Below are 11,858 nucleotides of genomic sequence, written 5' to 3'. Positions count from 1 at the left end.
CGCGCCAACTCCTGCGGGAGCATCCAGCCCAGTCCTCCGCCACCCAGCACGTCCCCGATCCTGGTCACCCCTGCGGCCACAGCCCTCCTCTCCGCCAACCACTGAAAAGGACGGAGGGGCGGATTCCTGAGCAGCGGCTCTCTGACGATAGCCGCTACTCCTGACGGGGGAGAGCTGCGTCGCGAGGCGACCACTTTCCAGACTTTGATCAGGTCCTGGTAAAAGACGGGCAACGCCTGCAAGGAGCCACCGAGGCCCAGCTGTTCTATAAACAGGAGCTGCACGTCATAATTCAGGCCGTGCACCTGACGGAAGAAATACGTCATCAGGGCACACCATCTAGGAGGAGGCTCAACGTAGAGGTATCGCTGCAGGGTCTGAAGGCGGAAAGTCGCCACCTGTGTGCGTAGGCACACTAGCGCCTGACCACCCTCCCTAAGCGGGAGACTCAGAACCTCGGCAGCGACCCAGTGCAATCTTTTGTCCCAGAAGAAGTCGACTAACAATCTCTGGATTCTTGTGACAAAGTCCGGGGGAGGGGTCAAAGTGACCAGCCGATACCACAACATGGCGGCGATCAGCTGGTTTATGACCAGAACTCGACCCCGGTAAGATAGCACTCGGAGCAGTCCTGTCCAGCGCCGCAGGCGAGCGGTGACTTTCGTCTCCAGTTCCTGCCAGTTTGCCGGCCAGGATTCCTCAGCGGGGCAGAGATGGACCCCCAGGTAGAGGAGGCTGGTCCTGCTCCAGGTGAAAGGCCTGAGCTCCTCGGGTAGGGGATCCATCTGCCACTGACCGACCAGGAGTCCAGAACACTTACCCCAGTTGATCCTGGCAGAAGAAGCGGCAGAGTAGACCTCCTGGCACTCGCGCATCCTCCGCAGGTCAGCCGGGTCACTAAACATAAGGAGCACGTCATCGGCGTAAGCCGAAAGGACCACCCCGATGCCCGGCCCGCGCAGAACCAATCCCGACAACCTCCTCCGCAAGAGGCGCAGGAAAGGCTCCACGCAAATAGAATACAACTGGCCAGACAGGGGGCAGCCCTGACGTACCCCTCTCCCAAAGCGAAGGGGCGCCGTCAGGGACCCGTTAACCTTCACTAGACACTCCGCGGCAGTGTACAGAAGTCGGATCCGGGCGACAAAATGCGTCCCGAACCCGAAAGCTCGCAGAGTTCCGAGTAAGTATTCGTGATCCACCCTGTCGAACGCCTTCTCCTGATCGAGAGACAGGAAGGCGCTCGACAGACCAGCCCTCTGGGAATGGTGGATGATGTCCCGGACCAGATGGATGTTATCATAAATGGTTCGGTCCGGGACGGTGTAGGACTGGTCAGGGTGGATCATGTGGTCCAGCACGGTGCCGAGCCGAGAAGACATGGCTCGGGCAAAGATTTTGTAGTCCGTGCTGAGGAGGGAGACCGGGCGCCAGTTTTTAAGAAGGCGGAGATCCCCCTTCTTCGGCAGCAGGGCAATCACGGCCCTGCGCCACGAAAGGGGCATCTCCCCGGTAGCAATGCTCTCCCCCAGGACCCCCGCGAAGTCGCTCCCCAAGACGTCCCAGAACGCCCTGAAGAACTCCACGGTCAGCCCGTCTAGTCCCGGGGTTTTGCCCCTAGAAAGACCGTCGAGTGCGCCGGTCAGCTCCCCCAGACTTATAGGGGAGTCGAGCTTTCCGGCGCACTCCGGGCCGACCTGCGGCAGGTCCTCCCACAAAACTCTGCAAGCTTCCTCACTGGACGGATCCGGAGAGAAAAGGGCAGTGTAGTAATCTCGGGCAATGGCCCTGATGCCCTCCGGATCCGAGACAAGTGATCCGTCGTCGGCCAGCAGCGTAAAGAGCTGCTTACGGACCCCGTGCCTTTTTTCCAGTGAGTAGAAGAAGGGAGAGCCACGGTCCATCTCCTTAAGGAAACAGATCCGCGACCTCACGAACGCGCCCCGAGACCCGACCAGTTGCAGGTCCCGCAGCGCGCCCTTCTTCTCATCGTACACCGACCGCAGGGCCGGGTCCGCGTCGGGCTGACGGAGACGTGCCTCCAGGTCGAGCACCTCCTTCTCCAACTCCTCGACCCTGGATTTGCGTCTCTTTGTCGACCCCTTCGCGTACTCTTGACAGAAAACTCGGACGTGAGTCTTGCCCACGTCCCACCATAGCCTCAAGGAGGGGAAGCCTCCCCGCTTCCTTCTCCAGCCGGCCCAGAAGCGACGGAACGAGTCCAGGAACCGCTGGTCTTCCAACAACAGGTTATTAAAATGCCAGTACGCGGACCCCGTCCGAGCGCAGAACGAAGTGAGCTCCGCCCACACCAGACGGTGGTCCGTGCACGGAACCTGCTGTATAGAAGCAGCCGGAACGCAGGACACGTACGCCTTCGAAACGTAAAGGCGGTCGAGTCTGGACGCTCCGACTCCAGGTGACACAAAGGTGAACACGCTGGAGTCAGGATGGAGATTTCGCCAGACGTCCACTAAGTCGAAGGACCTGACCAGGTCCCGCAACTTACTCACACCTCGCGTGCAGTGCGGGGTACCGTGACGGTCCCGGACCCCGAGGGTGCAATTGAAATCCCCCCCGAGGACGATGCACTCGCCAGCGTCGATGGAGCCGAGATGAGTGGACACTTCTTCAAAGAAGCTCGCTTGCTGCTGCGTGCCCAGGGGAGCGTACACATTCACAAAGTGAAGCACCGCCCCCCCCAGACGCACAGTCAGGTGCAGCAACCGGCCTGGCACTGGCTCCTTGACCCCCAAGATCTCCGGCTGAAAATGCGGGGCCAACAAGATAGCCACCCCGCCAGAATTGGAGGCTAGGTGACTCATGTAGACCCCCCCTCGCCACTCCAGGAGCCACGTGGCTTCGTCTCCCGGAACGGTATGGGTTTCTTGCAGGAAGCACAACGCGTACTTCCCGTCCCTGAGGACCGAGAAGTTCTGGAACCTGCGCTGTGCGGCCCTGCTGCCGCGGATGTTGAGGCTGGCTATAGTCGTCTTCATTGTCAAAGGTACATCAAATCTTCACCTTAAGTCATTAAAAAGAAGAAGAGGACTTTTTAGTCCTTCCTCTCCTTCAGGAGCCCAGCGAGAAACGTTTGGACCCTCCGCCGCGCGTTCCTATCCAACTCAGGAGACTTGAGAGCCTCGCGAGTGGACCAGAACACCAGCGGAAAAGAATGCCACCGGTCCAAGGCCAACTGAACCCTGTCTCGGCGACCGCGATGACTCGCCAAAAAGTCCCGGAGTTCCCTTGGGGGGATGAGGGGGGAGTCAGTGGAGGGCACCAGGGGATCCACCGCCTCGCTTGAGAGCGACTCAGCGTAATCTCCAGCGCTCACCACGGACACCCCGTCCTCCTCCAGGTCGTCGCCTCCAGCTTCCGACCCCTCCCCCGCATTGAGTACGGGGGCTGATTCGGAGCTGCCAGCTGGCCCCACCTGTACCTCGATCCCACCCCCAGGATCAAGGCCAGAGGGGTCCTCTCTGGTCTCCTCTAAACGTTTTGGGTCAGAGGGCAGCGGCAGTTCTGATGCCCGCTCTCCTCCCGGCACCGGGTCGTCCGGGGAGCTCAGGACAAGCTCCTGACCCAAAACTAGGACGCCCGGTGCTAAGGTTTGGGAGGGAGCGGGAAGGCCTTCCTTTTCGCCGCCACCCAATGACCCGTTGACATTTTTTAAATTTTGAAAGTTACAGTCCCCCGATGAGCCAGAAGGTACCTCGGGGGTATCGAGGGTCTCTGAGTCGGGCACCACCTCAAGGGAGGTGCCTTCAGTGACCCCCGAGGGGCCCTGTTCAGGGGACTGCAGCAGGTTGACAGGGGTAATAGTGGTGGGAGTCGGTGCAGGGGTTTTGAGTTCCCCCAGAGGACAGGGCGAGATTTTACTTGGTGGAGACGCCACCACCTCTTCATCGGGGGAAGGGACACACCCAACTTCTTCAGTTTGGGCATCACCCACCTCCTCCTCCGAAGCGTGACGTCTCTTCCGGGTCAGGCTGGGGGCTAGGGAGACCTCCATTTCCGAGGCCCCCTCCTCCTTGTCCAGCCCTCCCGGACACTCCACCCTCTGGGTTTTGGGTGTTAGATACCCCGGCTCGGGGTCCCGCGTCCCTTCCCCGCCGGCCCCGGGAGCACGCGCAGGGACGACGCCGGGCCCAGCACTCGGCGCCTTAGCACCCACGGGCCCGGGAGCACACGCGGACACGACGCCGGGGCCGGATGTTGTCTTTTCCCCCGAGCCGGTGCTTGCAGGTGTTTGGGGGTTTTGGGGCGTTTCAGGGGCCGCCTCCAGGTTGCGGGTCTTCCTCTGCGCCTTCTTACGGCGCGGGGGCTCTCCCCCCGCCTCACCGGCAGCCGAGATGGCAGTGGCCGCCGGCGTCGCTTCCCCTTGCGGGGAGGGAGATGGAGTGGTGGCGGGGGGAGGAGGGGCGGTGCCAGCCGTGGCCGCTTGGGTGGGGCTCGTGGCCTTGGAGGCGGGGCAGTTCTTCCTCACGTGCCCCGCCTCCTTACAAGCATGGCACCGCACGCCCTCCACGGTCCAGAAGACCCGATAGGCGGTCCCCTCAAAATTGATAACGAAGGCCCCCTCCAGGCACTCCTCCTGGGCCAAGCGGACAAATACCTGGCGCCGGAAGGAGTACACATGGCGGAGGGCCGAGTCTTTGAGGCCGAGCGGGATCGGTGCAACCCCCGACCTGACCTCCCCCAATTTATTAAGGTGGGGGAGGAGGAGCTCACTGTATAGAATAGGCGGGACGTTCGAAATAATAATTCTCTGGGCGGTGGCCTCAAGGGGGTCCACCGCCAGAAAAGTCCCGCCCACAGTGAGTCCTTTTTGCAGGGCGAGGTGCACCACCCGCTCGGACCTCAAGAAGAATATGGCCTTCCCATACATTTTAGAGGCCGCGACAATGGCTGAGGGGCCGACGACCCCAGCCATAGCCTTTACGCAGGCCTCTATTGTCATTTCAGGGTGAGCATAGCTCTTTACCCCAAGGGCCCTGGTCAGGAGGCGGAATGGTGACAGGGCAGCGGGAGCAGCTGGAGCCGCAGAAGCAACCACCCCCGCATAAGTTTTCTTTTTTTGAGGCCCTGCCACCGGTGACAAAACCGCCTCCACATTAGCCCTCGAGGGCCCGGCCACAGGCGATGGTGAATTGGCCTTAGGGCCAGAGCCACGCCCACCCCGGGAAGGATTGGCCATTTTGTTTTTTTCTTTTTATATATTTTTTTATATATATAGGGAGGAAAGGGGGTGGGGGAGAGAGGTAGAAACAACCTCCCCTCTTTTAGGCAGGAGAGGAGAGGAGGGAGAGGAGTAAAAGACAGGGAGGCACAGGAGGGAAAGAGGTAAATGTCCAGGTGGGTGTCCTCGATGGTGGATGGACGGTGGGTGGGGGCCTGATGTTCTTCAGGCAGGGGGAGGCGATGTCTTCACCAGCTATTGCTGGCCTTACTGGGAAAAGGGCTGGGTTGGGGGGAGGGGTGGCAGAAAGATGGTTTCAGCACACACACACACCCTCCCTCTCTTCCTTCCCCAACTCCTCTGGCAGTCTTCTTGCCTCCCCCTATAAAAACACAGTCCTTAATTGCCCCCACCTTAAACAAAAATACACAGTTCAGACACCCACCTAGGATGTTGTTTTTTAACACAGTCCTGGCCTCCTGGCCTTCCTGTCCTGTATCAACAGCAGCAACTGTTCTCTTCTCTCCCTCTCTCTCCTTTGGCAGCACTGGAGGAGCAGCAGCAGAAGCAGCAGCAGCACACAGCAGAAGCAACAACCCCAAAGGCAGCAGCAGAAACAGTTGAAACACTGAGGAGCAGCAACACCAATACCACACACCTTCTCTCCTCAGTATCAGGGAACCAACTGAATCCACAATTGCCTCCACGAGATTGTTAAGAAAATGAACTCTTGATACTCTTTCGAGTACAAACCTGTTTCCATCTGTTTCAGATGAAGTCACATTGTTCGCCATTGTGAGATTTGAACTCTTGATACTCTTTTGAGTAAACCTGTTTCCATCTGTTTCAGATGAAGTTACATTGTTTCATAGTTTGCCATTGTGAGATTTGAACTCTTGATAATCTTTTAAATGAAAACCAAATCAACAAAATTGGGAAAAATCAGGCACAGCCCCTAATTCAGGTCAGCTGTAAAACCAAGAACAAAGTTTTAAAGGAAACTTACAAACTTTAAATCAAAATGTGATTAAAGGGGTCAACAAAACACCCCAGTCCCCGCAGTGCCCACCGAGCACGGAAGGCCTCGAGAGTGCCAGCAGACACCGCGTGCTCCTTCTCCAGGGACATCCGGCAGCGAACGTAGCCGCGGAAGAGGGACAAACAATCGGGCGGGACTCCCCCGTCGATCGCCCGCTGCCTGGACCTGTTAATGGCCAACTTGGCCAGGCCCAGGAGCAGGTTCACGAGGAGGTCCTCCTCCTTCCCGACCCCCTTCCGCACCGGGTGCCCATAGATCAGGAGCGTGGGGCTGAAGTGCAAACAAAACATCAATAAAAGGTTTTTCAAATAACTAAAAAGGGAGTGCAGCCTACAACACCCTATGTATACATGGTCCACGGACTCCACAAGACCGCAAAAAGGGCACGTGTCCTGAGAGTCCGCGAACCAATGCATCCTCTTATTATAAGGGACTGCTGCATGCAACACCCTCCAACCCAGGTCTCCGATAGAAAGGGGGAGGACACCTCCGTAGAGGGCCTCCGCCGCCGGACGGCAACAAGGCACGCCAGGGCGTGTCCGGTCGACGGACAAAGGCGAGAAAAATAAGGAGCACGTCATCAGCGTAAGGTTCTGTAACTCTTTCGAGTACAAACACATTTCCATCTGTTCCTATTCAGATGAAGTTACATTGTTTCATAGTTTGCCATTGTGAGATTTGAACTCTTGATCTTGGGGTTAAAAGCCCAGTACCATAACCACTTGGCTATTTAGGCCAAGCTTGAACTCTTGATCTTGGGGTTACAAACCCAGTACTATAACCACTTGGCTATTTAGGCCAAGCCCGAGGATGTAACTCTTTTGAGTACAAACCCATTTCCATCTGTTTCAGATGAAGTTACATTGTTTCATAGTTTGCCATTGTGAGATTTGAACTCTTGATCTTGGGGTTACAAACCCAGTGCCATAACCACTTGGCTATTTAAGCCAAGCTCTCTTATCCTTTATGCAGCACTAGCAATTGGGTGTCATGAAATGGCAGTCTTGATCTTAAAATGAAATAGATGCTAAGGCCACTTACAGGTTAATTGATCAAAAGCAAATACTGCAGATGCAGGTTACCTAAAAACAGAAAATGTTGGAAATACTCAGCAGATCAGGCAGCAACTCTGAAGAGAGAAGTTAATCTTTCAGGTTGATGATCTTTAATCAGAACTAAGAAAAGTTAGAAATTTAATAGTTTTTAAGCAAGTGAGGGTGGAGGCTAGGAAAAAGAACAAATGTCAAGGTTTGTGATAGGGTGGAGACATCATTGATGAAATGACAAAGTGATAATAGTGTTTATATGTTTCCAGCTCTTGTTTGCAAACCATTTATTGCTCTTGAATTGATACCTATAGGATGCTAATTTTCACCTCATCTTTAGAAAATCATGAAACTCAGTGTGACAATGAAAAGAGGCTATTCAGAGATCTGGCAGGCGGGTGAATTCTATTTACCATTAAGAGTCACTATTTGGTGTAAAAGCACCCTCTATAAGCATAGTTTGTCAACACATGCTGAGGTTCTACCTGTCCCTGGTGTTGCAAAGGATGGGTCTGGCCATGCTACCGCGGAACGCTCCAAGTAGTTGGATCGTGCCATACTACCTGTGGAAAAATTTATGTAGAGAAACACCTTTGACCACAAGAGTATCAGGCAGTGGTCGGCACATAATGTCCTAGAGGCCCTGTGGGAAAAGGAGATGGTGGATCCTGTCAGATGGTTCCCTGAGTAGACTGTCAAAATCATTTGGCAGAATGCCTCATCGCCAGAACTTTCCAACAAGCATCAAGATGTAGCTTGGCTGGTGGTGAGAAAGGCCCTCCCCGTCAGATCCTTCCAACACGCCAGGAGTCTCACTCCCTCTGGATGTTGCCCTCGTGATGGCTGTGGTGGGGACAATACCGTTGTTCACCTCCTTGTGGATGGTGCCTTTGCAAAGAAGGTTTGGAGAGAAATGCAGTGGTTTCTGTCGAGGTTCATACCGAGCAGTTCTGTGACACAGGACTCTGTGCTCTACAGGCTGTTCCCAGGGACACACATCAACTGCAGCTGGAGGATCATCAACTCAGTCTTTGGTCTGCCCAAAACTTGTTGGTCTTCCAGCGCAAAGAGTTGTCCCCGACTGAGTGTTGCACACTGGCACATTTCAAGGTCCAGGAATACACGTTAAGGGACGCACTAAAGTTTGGGGCAGCTGCTGCAAAGGCGCAATGGGGAAAGGTCGCTGTCTAAGCCTTTCTACCATATTGCACCGAGGGGTTGGGAATTGTATGGACCCCTCGTGCTGTATGGCTCACAATTAATGTATGCATTGAATACTAATTGTATTATAATTGAATTGAAGCACCTCAGAGTGCAACATGATGTATGCTGATAACTCCAATATCATCACACTGATTGTCTGTAATGACCATATTGAAATGATTGTAATATTCATTGATTGTATCGAAGCACCTTGTGATCCATGTGTAAAAGTTGAATCTGATTGCACTTTTTGTGATGGCGGTTTAGCAATGTTTTGTAATGTTCTTCTAGATATTTTATGAATAAAGTATTTTTTTTAAAAAAAAGCATAACTTATTTATATTTATTCGCGGGACGTGAACGGCCTGAAACCAGAGGAAAAGTCATTGAGGAAGTTGCTAGATAGTTGGGCCCGTGGATGCTCCGAGGAACTTCTTAGCTGGGCTACAATGATTGACCTCTGATAATGTTCCTGTTTCACATATGGCGTCAGCCACTAGAGGAACTTCCCTTTGCCCCCACCCTATTTAGTTATTTTCTCTCACTAAGACTCCTCCATGCCGTACACGCTAGCTGCGTCCTTGACGCCGAAGGCAGTTTAGGCTCTTGCCCCTTCCTTTCGTATTCACCTCTGTGCACATGATCGGCACAAGCTCTTGCGCGAGAGGGCTTGTGGCAGAACCAAGGAACTGATGCTGGTGAGCAACTGACTGGCAAGCGGGAGGAGGAGCCTCTTGATGACATTATTTCGACATGTAGCCGTTCTCATATTGAAAGAGGAGAAATTGCTCCGGAGAGTCCCTGCTCACATGTCCTAGTGTCAGGCCTGCCATGTCTCCCTCCCAGCAACGTGCGTTTGTGAACGTCCCCGGGGCGGCCAGGCAGATATTCCCTCCATCACGTCCGCCTTATGCGGATGGTCCGCAAAGAGCGCGCGCCCTCTCGCCTCTATCATAAACACACTGCATAAAATAAATAGAAAACGTTAATCTTTTAGAACGGCGGGGGGGGGGGGGCAATAAGACCTTCATCGAACGCCGAGGTTCCTGAGCTGTCACTTTATAAAAAAAACAATTAACCAGAAAGTGCACGCGATCAGCCAGTGAGTTTTTTTTAAAAAAACGAGCCGTTCTCGTGCATCCGACGCTGGATCAAGAGGTTTTGGGTCGTTTTGCGGGGGGAATGGGTGGAGCTTGGGGAGGAGGAGGGGCTTCGCCGCTAATGCGGACGCGAAAGAGAGGAGAGTGTGACGGAAGGAGGTGGTGAGAGAGAGAGAGTGAGTGTGTGTGTGTATGTGTGGGGGAGGGAGAGGTCGGTAGGTAGTGCACTGCTCGGCGGCGGAGCGGGCCTGGCCGCCTATAGAGCACTCATAAATGACTGGCTCGAAGAGTCTGGCTTGGTAAAATCATCACCCTTGTCAAAGAGCAGCAAACTTGACGATCCAGGGAGCATCATGCGGCTATACAGCTTTCTAATGAAAAATTCCATTCCCAAACAGATCGAATATTACTCTCGGTTCTCCCCATCTCCTCTATCCATAAAGCAATTTCTGGATTTCGGTGAGTTGAAAAGTGCATGTGTTGGTTGGGGGTGTCTCGGTTATGGAGTGGGTTGAGAGGTTGTTTTGTCATCAGTGATGTGACGGATAAGGCGGCTCGATGCACCGAGTGAGATGTTTATTGTCTGGAGCCTACTGAGGCTGCGGGATATGCTGCCCTTCTGCTTTTAACCTTGTCATGGCTACAGCTGGTTTCACCGGCCACTTGCTGGATTCAGAGTTCGCAAAAAAAGCCGCCCAGCAACCGACAAGTGAAACTGCTGATGAATCAGGTGAAATAAATGTGTATCCTCCGTCCCTGGCGTGTTAGCTGAAAGCTTGTGAGAGCGGCAAAGTTTTCATGCACGACCACAAGGGAAAAGTTTTTTAAAAAAATAGAGATCCAATACAGCCTAACATGAATGGATATTGCCTTCATAAGTATCACAGGACTGGGCTCAACAACATGGACTCGTTTTCTTCTACCCTCAAGACGTGAATATCACAAGTCTCCTTATAGGAAATTGATTAACTACATTAATGGAAAGTTTCGAATAGGGAATGGAAGCTAGTTTCATTATAATTGAGGTCAGGATGTTTCCAACCAAATATTATGCTCAGACACTCTTCAGATGCCAGGGATTTATGATCCTTGGGATAAGTTGGCAATGGATTCTTAGGCAGCAGCATCTGGGCAGATAGTAAAATGCTTTATGGTTATTAAAACCACTTGAGTAACTTATCAATATTCTCTTAACCTCAAACTGTATTGCACAATTTGCAAAGTGTGGTATTCTTCTAGAATATATGTGCAAAGTGAACTTTGAACTTGTGTTTACGTGTAGGAAATCCTGGCTGAGTGACAAATTAAAGGAAAGGGATTTACCAGAATGGTTCTGGTGATGAGGAATTACAATTGTGCGGATAGACTGGAGAGGCTGATTTTATTCTCCTTAGAGCAGGAAAGGTTGAGGAGATTTGATTGAAGTATTTAACATCAATAAGGAGGTTAGAGCAGTTTTGATGAAAGGTCACAGACCTGAAATGTTAACTGTTTTCCTCTCCATAGATGCTGCCAAACATGCTGACTATTTGTTTTTATTTCAGATTTACAGCATCCGCAGTATTTTGCTTTGTGTCATGTTCCTATGATACTGTTTACCCCAATTAGTTTGTAAATATGATGGGGGCTCCTACTGAGGACGTTAAAATTCAGCCATGTAACAGACAACAAATTGTTCTCAATTTTGCAACTTGCCATGATCAGGGTTGAAGTTTATGACCTCTTTATAACTAGCCCTGCACCTTTTTGACAGCAAATGGGCTGAGACAGGAACAGAACAGGTAGTGTTATGCAGATTGAAGTAGAAGGTCAAGTGATGGCTAGGGTAGGAACCCAGGGTCAAATAGGCTGCAGAGGTTGAAAACAATATTGGCTAAGAGAGATGAAATTAGATGCAAGGGTAGTTTGTAGTCCAGGCCAAAGATTATGGCTTAACTTGAGGAAAGTTGCTACTCATCCACAACCGTAGCAAGGTGTTGCAATGTGACACTTTATGGTGGAGAAAGAGGGGGAATCAAGGATAGATCCTTAAAAAGAGTCCAGAGATAGTGTGCATGGGTAAAGAGAGAAGCCATTATTGGAGATGCTATGGCTAGAAATGAATGGATAACAGTCAAGCCAAGTGAGGGCAGTATTCCTGAGCTGGACAATAAGCAAAGTGTATTGACGGATAATGATGTGCTCGACCATTTAAAAGGCTGCGGAGAGCATCTGAAGGGATTGTGCACCACCATTATAGAGGATGTCATTGGGACTATGCTTAGCACTATTTCAGTGCATGGCAAGAT

The 11,858-nt window shown here is 52.5% G+C and overlaps 1 protein-coding gene across 4 annotated transcripts in view; it reads left to right on the top strand.

Moving 5' to 3' along the window:
- The first annotated feature begins 9,710 nt into the window (after positions 1–9,710).
- pdk3a (pyruvate dehydrogenase kinase, isozyme 3a) overlaps positions 9,711–11,858 on the top strand; it is an 84,780-nt gene continuing 82,632 nt past the window's right edge. For 3 of the 4 annotated variants that reach the window (XR_005945795.1, XR_005945796.1, XM_041210799.1), the window contains exon 1: positions 9,734–10,029. Coding sequence is in view for 2 of the 4 variants with exons in the window: in XM_041210799.1 (XP_041066733.1) it covers positions 9,924–10,029 (106 nt within the window). In the remaining 2 variants the exon portion in view is untranslated. Of the gene's footprint in view, positions 10,030–11,858 lie in introns of all 4 variants that reach the window. The other variant, XM_041210800.1, reaches the window with a different exon arrangement.

Source organism: Carcharodon carcharias, chromosome 18, assembly GCF_017639515.1.
Source record: "Carcharodon carcharias isolate sCarCar2 chromosome 18, sCarCar2.pri, whole genome shotgun sequence".
Taxonomy (NCBI): Eukaryota; Metazoa; Chordata; class Chondrichthyes; order Lamniformes; family Lamnidae; genus Carcharodon; species Carcharodon carcharias.
The sequence above is the reverse complement of the archived record's forward strand: the minus strand, read 5'-3'. Positions and strand labels throughout refer to the sequence as shown.